Source organism: Trachurus trachurus, assembly GCF_905171665.1.
Source record: "Trachurus trachurus genome assembly, chromosome: 3".
Lineage (NCBI taxonomy): Eukaryota > Metazoa > Chordata > Actinopteri > Carangiformes > Carangidae > Trachurus > Trachurus trachurus.
This window is the reverse complement of record NC_139893.1, coordinates 9,571,351-9,595,170: the sequence shown is the minus strand read 5'-3', so window position 1 is coordinate 9,595,170 and position 23,820 is coordinate 9,571,351. Positions and strand designations below refer to the sequence as shown.

General features: G+C 43.4%; 1 protein-coding gene across 10 annotated transcripts in view; it reads right to left on the bottom strand.

The window, feature by feature from the left end:
• sox6 (SRY-box transcription factor 6) overlaps positions 1-23,820 on the bottom strand; it is a 137,858-nt gene that overhangs the window by 7,647 nt on the left and 106,391 nt on the right. For 8 of the 10 annotated variants that reach the window (XM_083969215.1, XM_083969221.1, XM_083969213.1 and 5 more), the window contains 4 exons: positions 21,578-21,727; positions 19,087-19,285; positions 18,779-18,966; positions 8,395-8,500 (listed from right to left, as the gene is read on the bottom strand). In XM_083969215.1, the coding sequence (XP_083825341.1) occupies positions 8,395-8,500; positions 18,779-18,966; positions 19,087-19,285; positions 21,578-21,727 (643 nt within the window). The remainder of the gene's footprint in view (positions 1-8,394; positions 8,501-18,778; positions 18,967-19,086; positions 19,286-21,577; positions 21,728-23,820) is intronic. The other 2 variants (XM_083969218.1, XM_083969219.1) reach the window with 1 other exon arrangement.

The window sequence follows — 23,820 nt, the reverse complement described above, 5'->3', positions numbered from 1 at the left end:
GTTTATCTGCAGAGCCATTGACTTTCTTATTGGCCCCTGGAATAGCCAGAGCAGGAACAAGAAGAGAGAGCGAGGCAAGACATTGATTAAATGACGAGCCATTTCCAAACTCTCCTTTATCTTCTGTTATTGCTGCTATCGTCATCATCATCGTCATCATGAACAATGTTTCAGATGAGTGCAGGGCCGCACACCCTCCTGGAGGGGGTGGACTTTCTATTCAGTGGAAAACCCTGACTTCACAGGTTTCCCCCCCCCTTTTTTTTTTTTTTTTTTTTGCAATAAAAATGAATACAATGTCACTTTAAGAGGGTCTATCCAAAACCAAGAGAGGAAGACCTTGGACCTCAAAGTGCTGTTGAATATATTGTCTGCAAGCGCTCACACTTTTCTTCTCTTGCTACGTACAATTCAACTTGACATTCATAGCGTCCATAACGTCAGACTGCCAACATGAGAAACAAACACAGGACTTAAAAAAATAAAAAATCACAGACAGAAGCTGGAAAATCTTAGAGCATTCTTCCAAAGTACATTTTAAAACATATGGGCACAAATAAATTCAGACATGCTTTTTCTTCTTTCCCTCTCGCTCTCCTTAGACACACACACACACATACACACACACACACACACAAACAAACAAACCAGCCTCACATTTGCGATGAGAGAGTGTGCCGTTTCGGCAAAGTGCTGTTTCTCAATCAGGGCATTCACAATCAGCATAAGAGAGTTTCTCTCAGTATTAAACTGTACATCAGACTGATAATGATTTCTGTTTGCATGCGCATTTGCTTCCTTTTATATGTAAGATGTGAAAGAATTAAATAAAAGCAGTATGAATATTTAAACAAACAAAAACATGTTGATAAACAAGGCTTGAAAAATAAGACAAAAAAAAAAAGCCTTCCATATGCTACGATACATCTTTAATGATCTCAAATCTGGAAAAGAAAGCTTGGGATGACTCATGCATATTTCATCATCCACATGTGAAGCCTTCTCATTAGACCATTCCACTAGCAGCCTTGGCACATGTTACCTGGGGTTTGATTTCTATTATTATTTCAGCTGATAAACAAAATCAAACTCTTAATGAGTAATGGAGGGCTGCGCTGAGGCATTAATTCCAAATCCACAGAAACCTCTCTCGGCTCTAATCACTGAAGACGCCGAAGAGTGTCTTCACTTCGGGAAAAGCTTGTCTTCTTTTCAGAACTATTATAAGAGACAAGTGCTGAAAAGGCAATATATGTAATCACAGAAGCCACCAGCTGTAATTGAGATGGGGGGTTGGGGGGTGGTGGTGGTGGTGGGGGGGCGAGGTGGAAGTTGGATTATGCCCACAGAGAGTGTTTGAAGTCCAGCTGCCCACTAGGAAACCTGTTTCTCCCAGTACAAAGGCTTCCCCCAAATCAATTTTCACCAGCTCATGTTTAACAGTCAAACAGCCACATTTGTGATTTCGCGGAGGCACGCCTTCATCTGGGAGTCCACTGAATTGTTTTTTTTTTTTTTTTAACATTGTGACACTGCACTAGCTGCTGCCCACGTACTGGAAGTCTTATTTCTTTAGTCTTTATATCTTTACTGTATCTGTCTTCAGCAAAGCACATTAAAAAAAGAATAAAAACATGATGTCTAAGATAGAATTTAAGGGGCAAACAGAAAGTCTTCTCTTAAAATAGAAGTTAGTTTATATAATCTTTATTTATGACAATTATTTTTGAAATTCCAAACATTGTCATAAACTTGATTTGAGGTAGTTTTTTAATCAAATAATGATTTCCCCCCCCTAAAGTCTCTGCCTTTTCTTGTTTTTAGCTCTTTAACAAATACATGCACACAAAAATAGATAATTAGAGAATTTAAAAGGTGTTTTGCGTCACTTTTGTATCTGCTCGTTCACATTGTGTGTGTGCGAGTGTGTACCATGTCATATTCTGTCTGTTTGCCTTTGCCTCCCAGAATGCTATGGGCCCTAAAGCCATCATGAATTCAGAAATAATACACTACCTTTGCTGCCACCGAACCCCACAGTACGTTAATTTCATTTAGCATGCACTCACTGTACAGGATGAATTGATTTCACTTTGTTTGGTTTTGACAACCATGTTTATTGTGCAATGAAATGTGGTGTGGCGGAGGGCTGACAGTATCCATCAACGCGGGGCAATCTGCTGACTGCCGGGGCCAGATGAAGGTATTCATTAGCTCAGGAGCGCAGCGCTCACTCAGACACGACAGCCAGTGTCTGCACCCCGGGATCGCTTGCTGTAATTTACGATGCCTCCCGTGCCATTACTCTATCACTGACACTGATTCAGCAATTTATATACTGGTGTGCATGCATACGGGCAGAGGTGAGCTTCTTACGGGGAGGGGGGGGGGGGGGGGGGACAAAACAACTGCCTGCCATCAGCTAGTGCCACATCCATAGTTAGCCAGGAAACCAGCCACGTGACTTGGTTCATTGGAGGGAAGCCAGATGAGGTATGGCACATGGGGAAAGTAGCTGTCTGCTCCGCCTGATGCTACAGAAAAAGACAGTGAAACGCTCCACGGCGGTGTTACATCATTTACTTTCATCCGTACTGAGGCAGGTGCTTTGGGCCGGGATGTGTAAACAACAAAGTGATGAAGGGTTCGAGCTGACTCAGACCGAAGGTTGCCCCGCAGCCGAACGCAGAGTTTGACCTTTGACCTGAAGCAATATCACAATCTGCACTGCAATATTACTGATTGCAGAACAAATATTGCATAAGTGCATGCAAGACTTAATTGGTGGGTTCAATTGCCTCCTCCACCCGCCCTCTGAAAATACATATGACTTAATCAGAGGCGTCCTGTGCATTAGCAGCCGGTCGTAGAAAATCTCTAGAAACGGCAACATGCAATTTGCCTCAACATTGTTTCTGTGTTTTTATTCAAAATCGTGACACCGCTCTGACATTTTGCAAATGAGCACTAACTATTTTTTTTTTTTTTCTCCACGAGGGGCAGGACATTTAGGAATCAGTTAGTTAGGTGTGTGATTGTGTAAATAAACACAGATGTTTAGCGGTGACAGGGGCAGCCCCCCTGGGTGGCGGCGGCTGGGGAGGCAGCGAAACAAGAGGGGAGAAGCTGCTTAATAGAATTTATTGTGATTCATGAGGCCTGCAGCTCAAGTGTGACAGAGCGATATGAGAATCCCCTTTTAATTTGTCTCTCCTGGAAACACTGCAGATGAGCGGCATGAATTACAGTGAGAAAGAATGATTGTGTGTGTGCACTGACAGGGTATCCGCGGGGTCTTAAAAAGTCTAAAAAAGTCTAAAATTTGAAAATCTAAATTTTAGGCCTTAAAATGTCTTAAATTTGTTGAATTATTGTGTTCAAGTCTTAAATAATTTTAGACAGGTCTTAAATTTTCTTATGCCCACCATGGGCGAGCATTTTTAAATAAAAAGATGTACCCGTAATTTCCGGACTATAAGCCGCTACTTTTTTCTCATGCTTTGAACCCTGCGGCCTGTACAACGATGCGGCTAAAAGCGCTAGTGAGACAGACATGTGGGGAAGGATTATGCGCCGAAGAAGACACTAGTTTTGCGTTTTGGTGCAGTGTTTTATTTTCTAACCAGTCATGTTACTGTCTGTTGGTGCTGTGTTGATGCCGTGTTGGTGCCTCCGGAGTAATTGTGATGGTTTAACTCGCTACATGACTTGTTACGAGTGACAACGGAGGCTCTCTGTCTTCACCTGGCGTCTCACGGCTGAAAACCAACCTTGTAACATCACTACAGCACCTGGTCGCTGCCCCGTGTCCCAGCTCTCGTCTCTGCTGCACCGCAACACAAACGCGCTCCGTAACCCATAATCTTTTGTTCATGACGGTACTACACAAACACACACGTAACATCGTATGTTATGTAATGTTATCCACCGCTCCATTTATTGATTTTTCGCCGGCTTCGTTGTCAACAAATGCACATGGCTTCATTGTCAACAAATGCACATGGCTAGGAGCGTAACCAAAACAGCGGAAAAGCGAGCGGACTTGCATAGTTCCACACATCTTCCGTGTAGGCTACTGTCTTTCTGTGTCTCATGTTACAACATGAAAAACCTGCGGCTTATATTCAGGTGCAGCCAATATATGTACAAAATCTATTTTCTTTTAAAATTTAGCTGGTGTGGCTTATATTCAGGTGCGCTTAATAGTCCGGAATTTACGGTAGTTCACATTTATTCAAGCATTATTTAATACCATAATATATAGGGGTGACCAAAAGCCAATTTATTTACTTCATGTGTCAAATATTGTGCTGGTCATAATACAGAACAGGTTGTGGCTCGTGTCTGTTGATCAAAGAAGTTGAAATATTTCCATGTTTGTCTATTCTGGGTCACATTTAGAAGTCATCACATTTCAGGCCAAAGGGGAAGTGTTGGTGTTTTTACTGTTCTCCAATGTCTCCAATGTATTAACATTATTCAAGGCTTAAAGCCATCTGCCTGCTGGTTGCCAGTGAATTAAATAAATAATGTGTTACATAAACATTTTTAATTTCACTCCCCAATTTCTTTTTGTGCCCCCAAATAGTTTACTTTAGATGCTCCTGCAACACTTCATTGTGCTTTATTGAATGTATTTTTTTCAACTACAAACAAGCCTAACACGCAACTTATATATTGCAATCAATTTCTAGTTTTGTGACTCTGCATTTCTTTTGTACGTTTTTTATTTGTCATGATAGGTCTTAAATTTCATCCATAATGGTCTTAAAAAGGTCTTAAAAAGTCTTAAATTTGAGCTGGTGAAACCTGCAGAGACCCTGACTGAGCGTGGGGGGCGGGGGATAAAAAATGAAGAAAGAAGGAGAGGGAATAACGAGGAAGTAGGTATAGGAGGAGGGGGAGGAGGGGGGGGTGAGAGAATCTAGCGAGGCCCAAAAAAAAAAAAAAAAAAAAAAGAGCCGATCACACCTGTGAGCTGCAGGCTCAGACTCGACTGTGCACCAAGCCAGAGGGTAGCACTGCCCCAGCCGTCCCCTCTCCCCCCCCGTTCTCCTCCTTACTCATCTTTGTTCTGCGGGCAGACACATAATGTCACCCAGGAATCCGCTCAAGAGGATGAGCCTCAGTGAGCAGGCAACAATCACGCAAACCTGCCAAGCCCTCCCTGTTGGGATCAAATCTAACACCTCTGACTGAAGGCATTTACCGCTGACAATAGAGCCTCTCCCTCGGAGCAGGATCAGGCTAGATTAATGTGTATGGACAGACAGGACACGCCGCTCAGTGCCCCTGCTCTAGCCTGAGCTCATAGCAATTAAACCATTACAAATTACAAGTGATATAAGCCCTATTATAACATGCCAATCCCTTTTTTTTTTCTTTTTTTCTTTTACAGTTCAGATGACTTGAGTTTTCTGGAGCCTGCGTGTGTATGTGTGTGAGAGAGAGAGAGAGCGAGAGAAAGAGAGAGAGAAAAAGAAAGAGAGTGTGAATGCACGCACATGTTAACTTGGGAACAAACAGCCAACCTGTTTGAACATGCAGGCTATGGCTTTCACTTTTGTCTGCTCCATCCCCTCTCTTGTGCATTTAGCCTAAAAGTGGAGTCTAATCTTTCACAACATCCCGGCTTTGCACTCACAAAAGGCGATGCATGCACACACACACATACACATACACACACATACACACAACAGAAACAGAAATTTGTCCTGTTGAGGCTCAGTTTTAATTAGCCAACTTCAAAAACTGAGTTTTCTTATTGATTGCGTTGACCTATTCAACTATTGTTGCTGCGACTTGATAAATCATGTCTGAGCCTCCTGGTCTAAGCTTCCTTCAAGGAAAGTCCTCAGCAATAAAAGCCGGAGCTTGATTCCCACAGCCTCAGCGCAAGGAAAACAGCAACAAAGACCTCTTCAAACAATCAACTCATATAAAACTTGAGAACGGCTCGGAGCTACCAAAGTAAAGAAACCCATCAACAGTGATCTGTAACAACAATGCAATACCGCTCTCTCTTCCGATCCCACCAGGACTTTGTTAGACACTGTTTGGCTGATGCCTCATCTTTTCTCACTCTCTGCTTGATTTTTATCACACTGGCCGTTTAGATTAATTCTGTTTCCTGTCTCCTCATATCTCTCAACAACCTCTTTGTTCCCTGCAGACCCTCGGTGGAGGGGGCGGTTTAGACAAACACACAACCTCGGCTACGGAGCAAGTCCAAACCGCCATATGTGAATGAACAAAGGACCTCGCCGGACTGAGGCCTTTGTGGTATTTGGTAATATTTTCACGAGAGCTTAAAAAGACCTAATGAAATCTGCGGCGGGGATGGTGCGCGTGGCTCGTGGCTTTGTAAAACGAAGGAAATCCTATCTATTTCCATTCCTTTGCCACTTTTTTTTTCTTCTCCCCCCCCTCAGCCCTATTCGTTAGGACTTGGGTTGCTGCATACTTTGCAAATATTAGCTTAAGCAACCTAAAGCCTTCTGTGAACTGCTGCGATGACAGAGGGCCGCTGTACACAGGGCCTGCTCAGTGTGGCCGCTCTGTTCTGGAGGGAAAACGGCTACACAGTACACACCAAGGGGCTTTCACACCCTACAGTATGTAAGGGCTGGGAGTTACACCCAGTAATTTTCCTTTTCAGGAAACACCAAAGTATATGCAGTGTGTTTTGACTTACTCGGGGAAAAGTGTGTTAAAACACAAAGAGAGATTCCAAATTAATTCCCTTCCTTCTATAGAAAATCTGCCAGAAATCATTACATCTATAACTTATTATGAATTCCCATCTTATTCAGTTTGCAGATCAAAAAACATCCCAATGCCTTGGATAAAACACAACTAAGTACACACTTTCAGGATGTATGGGCCATATAGTATAACCATTGCTAACTTTAATATAATATTTCTATGTGTGTGTTTTTATGTTGATCTTTTGAATGCCTGAGTTATGCAAAAAAAAAAAAAAACTACTTATACCATGACCACATTTAGCCCAGTTTTAACCGTGGCATCTGCATGACCTGTCACCTGCAAATCTGTAAATCAGCAGCTCTGTGGGTTGTTAAAGAAAGTACAAATAACAGGCAAATAGGTCGGCTACTGTATGTTTCTATATATCAAGGTATGCGAGGGAGCCAGCCCTCCTTTTGGCTCCAGAAGGAAAATCCTCACAATTAGTAAACATCTTCTCAGAAGAGTAAACACTTTGTGGTTCACATCAATCAGCCGTATGTGTTTTCCTGTTGGTGAGGCTGAAAGAGACAGACAGATATATTTGTGGCGTAAGAGGAGAAATGTTAACTGTGTGTTTTGAGTTATGTGCGCTGCTGCTGTGGCTCCCAGCCATTTCCCCCTGGGAAGAGGACCTCTCCTCTCCTTTAACCTCTGCTTGCTCCTAATCCATAGCCCACTGGGAACACTGATGCGAGGCGTCTGGCGAGAGCCTTTCCCTCGGCCCTGAGCAGGACTTAAAAGGACACAACTACCCCTGGTGTGCGCTGTGTTTCGGTCCTGACTCCACAGCAGCCGCAGAGGGAAGGTTCCCACTGGCTGAATAAGCACTGGAAGCACATCTGTCCGAGGAGACAGACGGGTGGGATGGGATCTGCCTCTGTGGCTCACATGGGAAAAATGTCAATAACTCCTCTAAATGCACCTCTAATTCTCGTCTTCAGGATTGGGTGTGATGTGAAACTACAAGTGACAAAAAGTTGATTGCCCTCGTGTTGGTAAACAAAATATTTATAGGAAGTTTTTTCTCTCTTTCTAAAAGTCTATGTGAACCAATTATGCTAAAACTGATGGGAGATGTGTAAGACGCTATTTAAAGTTGTTGATGGGTTACATTGTCCTGAGAAATATCTTCCCTCTTTGCCTTGAGACTCTTCGAGGCATCAAAGATGAGTCAGAACCATTTTCCTCTTTGCTCTGGCTCTGAAGTGCCATGGAAACTGCCACAAATATTTATGTTGGACAAACATTGGTGCACCGAGGTACTCCTTGCTCCTGTGCGGGAGCCAGTGCCACAAAAGGAGATGACGCTTTGTCACACTGGTGCAACTCGAATTTACACCCCTGTGCCCCGGACCTCAAACAAGCACAACAGCAACAGGAGCCGAGCTTGGAGAAAAGCCAGCTTTGTCCTCAGACACCCTTGTCCTCCGCTCACCTACCTGTGAAAACCTCGGAGCCACGGCTCATTTCAAACGGCATTCACCCCTGCCCCCACATCACTCACACACACACCCGAACCACTCTACCTATCTAATTCTGAAACACTCGGAGTAGCGGCGTTTATCAGCCATCAGAAACTCCTTTTTGCTTTCAAAGTTTAAAACAAAACAAAAAAAGAGACAGGAATGACTCGTATGGTCTTACCATCTAGATCCTCTGGCCTGGTGAGGTCAATTACTCTGTGGCCGATCTTCCCTTCCTCACCCAGCTTGCCCAGGTGGTGCCCGAGGCTCTCGAAATGCGCCCTCTCCTGCAGGGAAACACAAACAGTCAGGTATACAAACACATACATGCACGTTTTGTACTGTACAGTGATAGAATTGTAAAATAAATAAATAAATATCCCCATCAGGAATCTGAAATTTTTTTGAAAAGAATAAAAGTGTCTTTGATAAATGGATGTTCTTTTGAAGAGCTGCTCTTTTGACATGAGCTAGATGTAGCTTTTTCCCTCTCTCATCTCTCTATTCAGCAGCCGCTATAATGGATGACAGGAGGCAGGGAGACAGTGAGGGCCAGGGGTGCTGTAAATAGATTTACAGAAGGATACTTTGTGATCCCAAGCACACAATGGGGCCGTGGCCCTCTTTGCAGTGCTCAGATTTTCCTCTGTAATCTTCTCCTTACATCCTCCCTTCCAGTCTACAGCGCCCAGAGCTCAGCGCCCATCATTTATTCAGAGTTCATGCTTTGGAGAACACACCGTGTTTTCCCGTTTGTCATGTCGCTTTGTGCTCAGATTAAACTTGGCATCATGTTGTACTTGACACACAATGAAACCCTGTCATTCAGCGCTCCGTGACAATATTAAATGTCATGTCCGTGTGCATTTACAGAATAAAATAACAGCTTTCGGGGGGCCTCTGAATAGTTGCTGCACATTACACTTAATGTATTATGCAAGGGGAGAGTGCCGACTGCTGCTGGCTCCATTGTTGAATGACCTACTTCCTCAGTGAATACACAGGGCATTAGCAAAGGGCTGTCTTCCTCTCTAAAGACTCAACTAGGAGATGGACACTTTGACTCTGCATGATACAAATAATCTCTCCCCCCTTGGTTTCGCCTGGATGACACTAAAAGCAGGCATGTTGCCACCATTCAGAAAAAAAAGCATTTGTTTTACTCTCAGGGTGAGCGTTCAGTCTCTGCCAAAGATGTAATGTCTGCTTTGACCTCTGCCTCTTTCTTTTCTAAACCTGCCTATCACACGCAGCCTGAACAGATACTCAGGTAGAGCCCTCGCACAATGCTAAGAGCTCCCCTGCCACACACACCGACACCAGCACACACATTAATCTTTCAGCCCCTCCGTCTTTGTAATGCATTGTACCGTTTTGTTTGTTTTTTTTACTTTTCCCCCCCACAGGGAATGTTTTTCTCTCCTCTAAACGCGAGAAGGTGCTAAAAAATTAAGCAGATGTAACTATCGTAAGGCAAAGTATTTATTTTTTTCAGCTACGTTTGTTCAGTTGTCTTCCCCTGACAAATAAAATCACATTGCTGACAATAGACTTCAGTAATTACAGCAAAAACTAAATTAAGACATCTCTCTGAAATGTTTTTTATTATTATTTTTCTTTTGTATAACCTTTTTTTCCCCCCTGAGGGTTAAAAAAGATGACAAGATGAAGGATGGAGATAGTTCAAGTCCATTTGAGGCCTTTCACAGTATTTTGATTTTCCTCATGCTTTTATTTATTCAAGAACTATTCCTCAAAAGAAAGGACTGAGAGAGACAGAAAGAGCACTGCAATTTACCATCATACTTGAAGGAGCAGTCATTATTTATAGCCAGCTGAGTGATTCTGATATACAATTAACCACTACCTGCTTATGGCCTGTGATTAGAGCCTGTCTATCTGACGGCCCTTTGCTTACTTAAGTGTTTTCTAATTATGACATATGCGGTGGTCCCTGCTGGGCAAGAGGACGCTTTGTAAAGACAAGATGGAGTGCGGCGCCTTTCCCCGTGTCACATTCTGTGTAAAGCAACACATGCGCGAGCCGTGCACGCACACAGAGCCGTATTCATCACCCGGCCACATTATTGCTCTTAATGAAAGAAGCTAGCAGCCCGATGACAAAGTGACTTATGTGCTATTAGCTGGATGGGCGATGGTGCCGCTGTAAGATGCTACTTGGACAGTCCACTAGGAAGACACAGCGTTGGGTGGGTACTGTATATCTGTAATAAAGTAGTCATCTCGTCCCTCTTCTGCGCTTCGCCGGTCTCCCCTGATCAATCAAGTCCTTTTATAAACTCATGATCATTAAGCATCATGTTGGGGCTGAGAAGGAGAGAGAACAGCGGCCATCAATCAATGACTTTCATTAATAACTAGCTCAATGTTGAACTTCTTTCTTCACTGCACAGTCATATGATTAGTGAACATCAGCACATTAGACAGCTGGGAGCGCGTCTGAATGAGGCTCTTGTTTGAGCATTCTTTGCGGTGGCTTCACTTCATCCGACATAAAAAGTGTCAGGGGCGTTCTTGTGGTTGCCTCACAGAACATGTACTTATATACTTTGCACGAGGCAGCGTTTTACATACCATAATATAAAGATGTGGTTACATTAGAGGATCCCTCCCTCCCTCCCTCGCTTGTGTTATCTATGCTAATTAATATTAGACTATCTGTGCAATATGGCACCACAAATTTTCATAAAATTTTATATACTGAGTTTAATATACTTATTGGTTATAAGTTTGGTAATTTATATCTGTGAATTAGAATTATAGTTGAAATTAGGGCCGTAAATTATCTGCACAGCATCGGGCGGTTTTGTTTTAAGGCTGGAAAATATTCAGTGAACTAATGCTTCTTTACTGCCCACGCATCAAGTGCTGTGATAAATTAATGGCACTTTTATTATTTTATAGTGTCATTAAATTTTTACTGATCACTCTGACAAAGAGAAGTAGCAGAGGACATGCAGTATCTGGCCTTCCTGCCAGGGAAAAGAGAGGGGAAGAGAGTGAAAGTGGAGGGAGCCCATCAGTATATGGCTGATATAAAAAGGTATTTATAATGTGCAGTGCAAGAGAATAACATAAAAAAAAACTTTGAATGCAAAAAAAGGAAAAACAATATGAGTGCTGCTAAATGCCGAAAGGCCTATGAAAGAAAGGGAACATAAGCAAAGTCGAATGAAAGAACAAACCAAGGATGATGAGAAGAGGTAAAGATAAAGAGACAGGAAACAAAAGATGTAACAGTACATTATTCCCCTCCCAATCTGACCGCGACTGCTGGCAAGGCGGCCTGTCCCTCCCTCAAATGACTTCAGCATGGAGCTCTCCACCCCACAACTAAAATTACAGCAGCGCCCTCTCTCCCTCTCTCTCTCTCGAAGCTGGAGTGGAAAACTGCCACCCACAATAATCTCATCTGCCCTGCCTGTGCAGTCCTTTTGTCTTTTTAAAGTCTGGTAACAGATGCATTTTGTTCGGTTGCACATGGTTGCCCAGTGAAGTCATGAGCCAGTCCAGTGAAGTTGTGAGACCCACAGGAAGAGAGGGAAGTAGAAAGAGAATAGATAGCAGAGAGAGATCGAGAGAGAGAGAGAGAAGAGAGGCAGAGTGTGTAACTTCTTGGGCGAGGGAACCCAGAAGAGCCCTTGTCAGTGCTGTAAAGAGAGCTTTAATCTGGCCGGCCACAGAACATGTGCCGGAGGCCTGCTGCTCTGCCCACAGGGTGTATTCTGGGCAGAGGCGGGTGGCGGACGGCCCTGTGTATTGTGCCTTCGCTCCTGCCCTATATTTAAAGGAACACACTGCCAATCCTGACACTCCTTCACTCTCTCCTTTGCAAATGGCTCCAGGCTATAGGCAAAGCCTTATGGCCCCGAGATTGTTCAAATACAGATGAAAGAGAAAAATACAGTCAAAGGTGAGATACAGTCAGGTGTAGTCTGCTCAGTTTGTTGGGTGTCGGATTTTTTTTTCTGCTTCTTCTGCTGCTCCAGTGAAAGAGCTCAGCCAAGGTGAAGAGATGCTTCACTGTAACCAGGCAGGTTTGGACACTTTAACGTTGTAATCAGCCCCGAGTGTTGTTGATTGATTCCTCGATGAAAATAGACAAACCAGGTCCAAAACATGAACCGTTTAATTCTGTTTTCACTACTAAATCGATGTTTGTCTTATTTGTAATCACATGCCGTAACTTTTTTTTTTTCAACATTGTGTGATTTTGAGGCCAGACTGACCCGACTCCATGTTGAGAAAGGAGTAAGGTAAACCAGATGCTACAGGCGGCAGATTAAGCTGGCATGTTTGCTCGCCAAAACATTTTGACATCAAAATGATTATTTGAAGAGAAAAACTGCTTCATTTCTTTCAGGCAGCTGGCAGACATGACACATTTTAGTCCTTCCAACAAAAAAAAAAATCAGCAGTTGCCAGCTTAAAGTCATATAATAGTCTGGATTCTTTTTGGCCAATATATGTATGTATATACAGTAAATGACATGTTTCTGTGAAATCTGACAGCAGTAACTACTGTGCTCTCTAGATCTCTAGACTATTGGCAAAATCTTATCCATCTCTCTTTCACATTGGAAAGTATATGATCGCATGTGTTTAAAATTTTCATGATTGGAACCTCAAACAGCTGCAGGACCCTAAACAGCCACTTATGTTTGATAATGTGCTGAACTGGCTCTGGTTATATCACACACCTGGTATGTGGCGAGTTGAAGGCAGTGGCTCTCTGACCACAATACAGGGCTTTGTGTATCAAGTGTCAGTCATCACTGTGGTCTGCGGCCCTCAGAGTCTTCTCTCTCTGAGGGTCTCAGACTAAGCCCCTCGACAATCTGTCCCAGCCCTGGTGGAGACAAAGACTGCACTCTAACATGGCTACAGCTCCTCACAACTCAGCGCCTCATCTGTTTTGTGTTTTTATTGTAACCAGTTGCAATGTTATTTATAAGTCTTGCAGCTTTCCAGTAGTTTTTGCTAGTTTTGAACCATTTAAATGTTAAGTACATCCAGCCATGCGGTAAACCCACAGTTCCTTTCATTCAGGCTGTTGCACTCTTTTTTACCCTGAGCTCTCCCCTTTTGCTAAGGCCTAATGCAGGCAGCAGGAGAATCAACAGTAGCAGCCACAAAAGGCTGGCATCTGTTCTATAGTAGTCATCCACAACATCACACGGAGCAGGGATGGCCAGCTATTCCAGTCCCATTTGTACTGCCAGGGCATCACCTCATTTGTTTTAAAACTGAGGGAAGAAAGGCCTTTAATTAAATTAAGGGGCTTAAACTATGTAAGAAAATGGCGAGCTAAACCCCACTCTGGGCTCTGGGCCAGTTTTATGTTTATTGTTTGTTTTTATTAATAGGACATGCTATCATGATTCAGGATGAGTTATTTCATGCTCCAGTCAAACCCCAGAAAATATGACCCTTCGGTGTAAATTTAAAATGTGGACACAGTCAAAACTGTTTGATTTTCCTCTGCAGGACTGGGTGTCTACTTTGGGATATTGGGTGGTACCTCTAAACCAGAGGTGTCAAACTCATTTTAGTTCAGGGGCCACAATAAGCGCAATTTGATGCACTTTTTTATTTATTTCTTTATTATTTATTATCCATTTTTTCCTGTCGGCCAGTCCAATCTTGTTGTGAATGTTATTTGTGTATATTTGTTTATGACACTGAGGCCACTGGCAATTCTGTTGTATTCCTTTTTTACAATGACAATAAAGCTTCTTAACTAATCTTGGATTTTAAGTGGGCCAGACCGGTAAAATAAGAGCAAAATAACCTATAAATAATGAGAACTCTTAACATTTCTCTCTTTTTTTAGTGCAAAGAAGAACATTATGAAGATGTTTACACTAAATGAACTATCCTTGTTATCCATGTTATGAACAACCTGAAATTTCACTCTGATTTTGGCCCACGGGCCGTATGTTTGACATCCCTGCTCTAAACGCATTATATAGTATGTGTATTTTATTGGAGGGAAAAAAAAGTGCCAGTTTGACTCAGATGTGCTGAAAATGTCATAATCCTAGGAGTGTGTGTTTATGTTCTCCACACTGCTGAGATCACTCGTGTTGACATCATGTACTTTTACGGGTTTCCAGTCCTCAATGATCCAGAACTGTTCTCTGGGTCCTTCGGGGAATTTGAAGTTGAAGCTGAAATCTCGTGCCTTATCAGACTGCCCAGGTTGCAAACAGCAGGATATTAGAAACTGCAGCATTACCAAAAGCCCTTTCACACACGGACAAAACCTCAAGACTTGTTGGACACTGGAGCCATTGTGTTGCTACTGCAACAATACCATAGACTATAAATGGTTCTTTGTGATCTATTCTTTTCCTTGCTCTTTGTTGTATGTGCCTTGTGGTGAACGTGGCTTCACAGGTCTTTGCCACCGAGGCCAGCAGCTTTTCTGAGCGACTGCAGCGAGCCAGAAATTCACCATGTAAAATGACAACTGTAGAAAATAATGGAGCTACCACCGCCAAATGACCCCACCAAGATGCAGTTTTGATGTCTTTCTGGGGAAGAGGCGAGACAGAGCAAAAGACCTGACCTGGAACAGGAGCCCACAGACACACACATACACACAAACACACTCACACTGGCGCATATTATACAGAGTCATACATTATTTTTATTCTTTTGGCAAATGTGAACAATTGGACAAAGCATTAATGTAAGCAATCTTCACAATAGCACTTGCTGGCTACAGCCAGTGTCTGGGAGCTGAGCATAATCTAATTTGGATGGGCAAACCCTTGTATGCCAAGGATTTACATTGCAGCCAAAACGCCTTGGTTTGCAATTTCCAAGACAGCAGTCGAAAAGGAGCAGAAAATTGCTTCCAGGGCTGCAGACCAGACAAGATTATATTCAAAGTCTTTGTGAGGGCTTTGCCTGAATAGGGCCCTGGCATCACATACACACACACACATGCATGCACGTGTATGCACACACACACAAAATCACACACATACACATGCTGAAGGGAACAGTATAACCACTATAACCAATAGGTTAGGAGTGTGGATTTTGTGGAGCACCAGTGTAAGCTCCATTTGAATATTTACAGGCTGAGCTTTGGGATACGGGAAATGGACAATTGTAGTCATCAATACTGAGGAGAGGAGGTGCTGCGGGGCAGAAAAGGGCAGTTCAATAGGTTAATACACTGGCCTTTCACCTTTTGATTCCAGTTAGGGACATGTCAGCAGAGGAATATATTTTATCCGCACAACCTCCAGGACGTCACATGCGCATCATCTATCTGAACTGAGGGCACGAGAAATCAGTCATACCTGACTAGGCAGGGTTCAACATCAAGGCTTGGCCGCCGCCCCCCAGGGCCAATAAAAAGGCAGATTTGGGCCAAAGGACTATGTTGTCATTTGCCTAAAATGTGGTAAGACTTTTATCTCTTTTTCTGTGGTTGGCCAGAGGCCGACTCTCATCATCTGCTCTCTGCTTTTTCTATCCAGTCACTTTGGACGCCACTTCAGTCAGGGATTTGAAATAGATTTTTTGTTTTTGAAAACAGTCACTGAAGCTGAAATTGAATAATTCAGCCTCCCATAAAAAAGCAATTTATAATTTACAGTTGATGTACACAGAAACTTCCATCACTTAATTATGTAAGCTGTATATACTGCCTGGACACAGAGAGGGCAACATGGGGGAAATTACATTTTCACCTTCACCCATGACCCTGAAAAACAGCAAGGCCAGTTATAGCTACAGTGCATAATAGAGGGAAACAATTCAAAAGGTTACAAATGGATTGAGATGTGCCGTGTTTGACTGTAGGCACACTGGTGCATTCTAGGTAAAAGCTTCCACCGAGTGAGGAGGAGATGGTAAATAATGGAACAAAGTAATTGCCCTCTGCAGACAATAATATCTTTGGATAAATATTTCAAAAAGGTAAATTGCAGAAGGGTTGTAAAAGGTTTTATTGTACTGATGGGATATAGTAAAAACAGACAAATAAAAAGACAAGCAAGAAAATCTGCTCCAGTAAAACATGAATATTTTACATGTCCTCAGGTTAAAGGCTTGTATAGTGTAGAACAGAGAGTCTGATCTACACCATGTTCTCCTAGGTCAACGGCCTGGCAGGGAGGGAGGGAGAGACGGAGCTACAGCCATAGTGATAAAGGTTAGGGAGGAATGCATTGTACTGTTCAGACACACTTTGTATGAAAAGATGAATTGATCCATCTGTAAGCAGCACTTAGACCCACTCCTGTGCCTGGTCATTACAGTGGGATAAATCAATATTTAATATCCCCCTCTAACAGCCACACTGGATGATCTTAACCTCTCCTTAATCCCATTTATGTTACCTCTCCAGAATCTTCCTCATGTAAGCTCTCACTATGATAAACTTCCAAACAAGAGACTAGGAGGAAAGCTATTAAAGACCACACCATATTTATGTCAGGTGAGGCGCTTTCTTGAAATATTAATATTCTGAAACTGACCAAAGTGAAAGCTTTTATCTGGGGCATTCAAACCTTTCTAGTCCGTTGGCTTGTATCAGCAAAAGACTCTCTCTCCTTCCCTCTCATTGCACCGGCTGAATTACAACCTGCTGTTCTTTATTGCGGCCGAAGGATGAAGATGATGGGGCAATTCTTTTAGCTGACTTGATAAAGCGTGCCTCTAATTTCACACCATCCTAATAGGACCGGTGTCACTGAAACTAAAAGGTGACAATATCTCACCGTGATTTGCACGAGCCGGGGAGTCGAGCGTGGGCCTCGGTTAAGGTGTCATTCAACAAGACATATGAAGGATGTAATGAAAACAGAAACATATTACCTGAGGCGCTGCTTTCAATTATTGATATTAGTCGTCCTTTGCATCAAGCGCATATATGTGTATGTATATGTATGTGGGGGGGCTCAATTACTTCAAATGACGGGTTGTAACATTGCAACAATCACATTTTCCACCTGAGCGTAGTCTAATTACTATCTGGCATTTCATCTTTGTGTTGTCGATACTATGATCTAACTAACCATGGTTTAACATTTACTTACCCCACCCCCCTCCACCCAAAGTACATACACACACATGCACGCACACTCCTTCTTAAAAACACGCTCACCCTCCTCAGGTGGCAAACGCAGACAAAAGGTAGATTATAGGTGAAGAGTGACTGACTAAAATTTAAGCACAGGATCCCTTTAGGGAGAAAAAAACAACAAAAGAGAGAATCCCCTCCCCTCCTTCCTCCTCCTCCTCCTCCTCTGAGCTGATTGCTTTAACATAGGTTTGAGCAGACAAGTCCTAAATTCAGAGGAAACCAAACGAAATCCTACACAAGCCGGGCGTGAAAATCCCAGTAAGCTCTACCTGCTCGGGACAATGTGGCTGTAAAGGTGTGTGCAGCCTGTTGAAAGTGTCTCTTTACAAGCATTGTTCATTTACTGCTTTCATGTCATGGCAGATTCTGCAGCTTGCTGACCACCAGTTAACGTGACTGAGGGTTTTCCACATACTCGTGCTTAAGGCCTCAGATAACATGTTTGAACGAAAGACAGAAAGATAAAAAAAAAAAAAAAGGAAACAGGAAAGAAAACTTAAAGATTTTATTGTGTGCAAGATGGTAAAAAAATATATATATAATGTTTTGATTCATTATTGTAAAGAGCGTCTCTCCTCTGGTTAGTGAGGGATCAGAGCAGAGACCCTCCAGCTCCGTCCTCTCTGTGGGCTGCACTCATTTATTTGCTTTACTTCAGTAAGAGCATAGTTGATTGCCACCTGCATAGACAGTGATCTCTTCCAAAACACCCAAATTAGGGGGAAATCAAAATAGATATTCATTGACTTTTTTACATATACATTGACCTAGTTGAGGCTGTTGGTTGAAAGTGTCAGGTGCTGAAATATTAATGAGCATCGCTCCCAGTTCCTGCCTGCTCCTCACAGCCAACTGGCAACATGGCATCAAGCTGAAGAGAGGAGGACAGCTTTTTTTTCTCTCCTTGATTGACTCATCGATTGAAGATATTTTTAAAGGGAATCCCTGGGAGTGTGTGCTCCTGGTACAAAGCAGCCCCATCCCGTGTCAGGGGACGGAGAGAGGGCTGCGAGTCTGCTTTAATTGGGCAGAGACTTCAGAGTCTTCTTAACCCACACCGGGCACTGCCATGGCCTGTCACGGCCCCTCACACCAACATCAACAACGCCGAGCCCTCTAAACACGCACACACAAACATATTCAGACTAATTTCAGTAATCGGACATGCACATACTGAAGTGCGCCAGCTCTTATCAATCTGACCACCCTGGACTTGGATTAAAGAAAAATATTAGTCTTAAGAATGACTGCTGTATTAAAACCACCATGATCCACTTTCTTCAACAGTTTTTCCTTCTTCACTACTTTTTTAGGAAGAGCTCAACACTCTCTGTAGTGTGTTGTTGCTTTACGAGAAAAGAAAAAAAAAAAAACTTGCCGTGGAGGTGACCTGAACTAGGATTAAAGGAGCAGCAGACGACATGATGGCGGCCCTAACCTTGTCAACTCTGCAGTTGTTGAGACCCACTGAAGTGAGGGCGGACAGCTTCGCCTCCATGCCCTGCTGGTGATGCTGCAGCTGTTCCCTCTGGATCTGCTCCCTCATTTTCCTCGCCTCCTGGATGGCCTTCATCACTGTGTCCTGGTCCCCGAACAGCGCGGTGGAGTTTAGGCTTGACAGAATATCTACATGCACACAAACACACATACACACGCACACATTAGGTTGCTTGAATGCAAAAAAGAAAAATCATCTAAAAATTTCCAGCTACTAAAAAATATTAGCTATATTTTAAGTTTGCTTACTGAAGTCGTAGGTCTTACCCAGGGAAGAGCCCCGACCCAGGCCTCCTCCGAGCGGGCTGGGGATGCCGCCTTTGCCGAGGAGACTGTTGGGGCTGTTTTTACTGACGGGGAACAGGTTTTGTGTCGGGGATGTGGGGGATTTGACCATGTCTGTCGTCTTTGGCCGAGCGGACAGGTTGAGCGGCTGCGTTCCTTCCTCCTAAACGGCAGCAGAGATAGGAGGATGAGAGAAGACAGATGTGAATAGGTGCACCCCCTCCTCCCCTTTTCAAGAAGCTCTGAATTCCCAGACAGCACAGTTCTCCTCTGTTCCTGGTTAATTATAGGATCCCTGTCCTGACCCACACCTCCTCTCTCCTCTCCTCTCTGCTCCTCTCCTTTTCCTCTCCTCTCCTCCACTCCTGTCTCCTCTGTCCATCTTGCTTTAGGAGCTGTGCCACTGCGATCTTCCTTCACAGTTGCCCGGCGCCTTTGTTCACACTAATTAAAGCAGATTCTGTCTCTCTGTACATCTTCATCTGTTCTCCCTCTCCTCCTCCTCCCTGCTCTCTGTGTCTGCACTCTGGTTCGAAGAATAAATAATGACCAGATAACGGCAGTGCCAGTGATCAAAGACAGCTGTTCCATTCATCAGATGTCGACTTACATTATCTACTTCATTAACTTGTTTTCTAATTTCATTCCTCATTTGTGCATACTTGGTTGTATCATCTGCTTTGATATGCCTATTCCGAAGAAAAAAGAAAAAAAAGAAAAAGAAGAAGAAGATGTGATTTAAGAAAAAATAAAACCCTCAATAGTGTAGATCAGAGATGAGGTCAGAGGACGGTGTGTGTGTGTGTGTGTGTGTGTTTGTTGCTGGGCTGGTTACAGCCTTTTAGAGCAGTTACTGATGTGAGATAAAGAGCAGTGTTATCCAAGGTGCCATCCTCAGCAGTTTGCATACTGGGACCAAACATGTTTTATCTGTGGTTACCTAACAAACCACAAAGCAGGCATCTCAGAGCCTCTTCATTGGCTTAAGTACCGTAACCCCCCAAAAAGCTGTGAGGCAATCTGTGCAATGTTGACAACAGTTTATATATTTCCACTGTACCAGATATCATGATAATTTAACATATTTTCAAATATTTTAATAAAAAATAACATTGATATTTAAGCATTTTCAATATAGATATATTCAGGATGATGGAGAAAATGCCCTGTAAACTACATGACACCTGTTCTGCATTTCGAATGGAAACAACTAAAACATTTGCATCCCAGTAGAGACATGACACTTTGCACTGCATAAATCCTGTGTGTGTGTGTACAGCGAGTCTTTTGCATCAGATTAGGACTCATGCTGTCGTTAACAGTATTTTTCAAAGCCCAAGTGTCTCCTTGTCCAAACATATGGCTCAAGCATAGACTGCCCCAAGGCCTTGTTATTGCTGTGCCAATAACAGTTTGTCATGCACTGAAGCTGAAAGCAGACAAACAAAACTAAAGGCAATCTGATTCCACTGAACTGTAGATACACATGGGAGGATGCCAGTGTGTGTTTGCTTTCCATTTCTATATGATTCATTTCATCTAAAGTAGTTTATATTGTAATATTTTGGCCACATTTCTAATATTTTGACAAGAGCTGGTGTTGTGTTAATATTTGGCCTATTCCACATCAATCTTACCGACTGAAGTAGTAAATAAAGAATTGTGCTCGTGTTATGAAATGACAGTGTTGAGTCAGTTTAAGGGCAATCTTTCAATCTAAATCCCGGGAGTGCAGGAGACCTCAACGGTTGTGCATGTGTGTGTGAGTGTGAAAAGAAAGCCAGAGCGCCTTGCTACCATTTCAAGGAGATGATTTATGGTCTTTCTCCATTGTGATATTATTAAGCTAAACTACTCCAAATGGGCACATGTTTCTGATTATGACCTTAGTGAGTGGGGATGATGTATATGGCTTCTCCCTCTGCGTGGAGGTCTAGTGGAGTCGTGCCATACGGCAGCAGCAGCAGCAGAAAACACACATCCTCCGTTTTGGTTTGTTTACAAGGTTAAAAAAAAAAAAAGTCAACAATCCTAGTTTACGCTTCAGTTTTGATGGCATTTGTATGGCCGCGTAGTAAATGGTTTTGGTCCATTTCAGTTGCATAAAAAGAACAAAAAAAACTTTTTTTTGTGTTTAAAAAAAAAATAAAAAAAATTAGAAGCCATGTGTTCCACAAATTACTGGCTTGGAGCAGCCATAGCCATAGCAACCATGTCCACAGAGCTCTGGTTAAGAGAGAGAGAGGGCCTTGTTAAAGCACCACAGATTGATGGCCTGTTAGATGTTGGGCTCAGCACCGGCTGGCTGTAAGCACCGACTGAAATAGTGAACAGTGTAGATGCTACTTTATTGAGACAACACCAACTAGGCTAGGTCAAGTACCACTCAAGGTCCGGGCTGGCGGGCTGGCGGGCGGGAGGGAGCGGGCAGAGTGATGGAATTGAGGGTTTGTACCTTGACTTGAGTGATGGGGCTGCAGGAACTCTTGTCATTCTTCAGAGAGGAGGGAGAAATGGGCCCGCTCGCATTGAGGGGCTGGGGGAGCGGGGGCATCTTGGCTCCGGGAGAGACCTGCATGCTGGCAAGCTGGGCGGCATATAGTTGCTGTAGGGAGGTGGAGAGAAACCCGCAAGGCGTTAACATCCAAATCCAGCAAACATTCAAAGTTTTATATTCTGTCTTTTCCTCTCCCTAGAACTCTCTGCTTCTGTGTCTGCCTTCATCTCCCCCCTCTCTCTCTCTCTCACTCTCACTCTCTCTCTCTTTTACGTCTTTCCTCTCTTTCCATGAGGCTGGCAGAGAACCTCCATCAAAGGTCTTAACTGTATTTCAAAGGCTGAACCCAGAGAGAGACAGCAGTCTTAAAAACCACACAGAGATGGCTTTCATTCAAAATACTTGGAGCCCCTATTTTCCACTCATCACAGAGAAAAAGTTTGCCGACTGGATGCAAGTGTGTTAGCAAAGATCTCTCATTTCTCTAGATCTACACAGCTTCCTATTGAAGTTTCTAGCCTGTGATTTGTCTCCACGCTGCCATGTGAGACAGTCCCATTCCACAATGTTAGAAACCCAACCTCAGTTGGATTGCCATCACAGAATATTTTAAACACAAGCATTATTAAGGCTTAGAAACCTGCACAAAGAACACTGATGTAATCACCGTTATTTTCCTTGGCGGGAAATCAGTAAGATGTCCAACTGTTGGTGACATTACCACACAAGTGGGTGGTTCAAATGACTGGCGAAGCACTCAATAACACTTCTGCCTGTAACAGGGTTGAACTCTGAAAGCTCAATTTACATTTCCACCACTGGACTAATTACATGGCATATACTAGAAAGGCTGGTTAAAGACGTTGATATGAAGGTTTGGAAGTATTTAAAAAAATATCTGGTGAGCCACAGGCTGCTAATTGTCTGTTGGATCAGATTTTTTGACATCGTAATTCATCCTTTATCCTGGGTAAAGTTACAGTTTAATGTCATGACATTATGTCCTACGTATGGTTTTTTATACCATTAAAATCTGAAACAAATGATGCCAGACTGATTTGATTTAATGATTATTTTTGTGCTTGTTTTTCTGCGCCCACAGAGCCCGGCACTCGCGCACCGCTGAGACTTCTTTCCGCCCCAGGTCGGCATTGATTGGCCACCAGGTAAGTGATGAAATTGGCTTTTGTCTCCTGCTGCAAATGGCAGGGGTCTGTCAAATAGAGCTACTGTCTGGGGAAGAGTGTTACTCCATGTAATCTTAGACCTCACTTCATCAGACAGATAGCAGCCCTTAACTCCCCCGCTGGCCTGCTTTCTTCAGACTAGGTAAACCTCAGGGTTTGTTGTGTTACTCAGTCAGATGGTGCTGTCAGGGAGAATCTAATTTCTCTTCCTCTGGCCAATCAGCAAACCCTTTCTCATTTCCTGGTCCGACCGGCCGTGTACAGACCGGCATTTGTGTGGAAGGGAAAAAGTGACACAGGCGGCGGCCCCACTGGCCTCACCTTCGGCAGTATAGATGCGGGGCTAAAAACCAAACAAAGCACTTTATGTCCACGCACATATCTCCAGATATAAACACATATGTGCTCCTGTAAGAAACTTTATCACTGCCATATAAGCGGCAGTACAAAAGCCCCATTCTTCCAGGGGACCTGTGGATAACAACAGCACATGGGCAGCGGAAATGACAGACTGATTATGTTCCCACAATGATAGCACTGCCCCCACCTCGCTCACAAACAGCCTTTTGTCTCCGACAGGAACGGACACACGGGAGCGAACCCAACTCTGTTTTCTCCTCATCCAAAGCTAGACTTTAGTTAATGTCAGTGGTAAAGGCGCTCTCTGTGTGTCCGTGCGTGTGCGGGCGGCTGTGTGGCGAGAAAAAACAGTGACAGAGAAAAGAGAGCGAGGGGATACTCCATTCACCGCCTGTCACTCCGGGCTACACATGAGCCTTGGTAGAAGGGCGGAAGCGGAGTCTGTTGGACAGATGTTTGCTAACAGGCCTGTCGCTCTGGCATGCCCCTGACCTTGAGTGGGAAGAACTTTATTGTCCCGGAAAAAGAGCGTAATTAGACTTTGCCTCAAATTAGACGCAGTCAGGATGCCCCTTTTCAGCACTGATTAGCAGGTCAGTGCCATGGGGTGAGAAGCTTGTAACCAGGAACAGTCTACCTCCAAGAGCCAAAGAA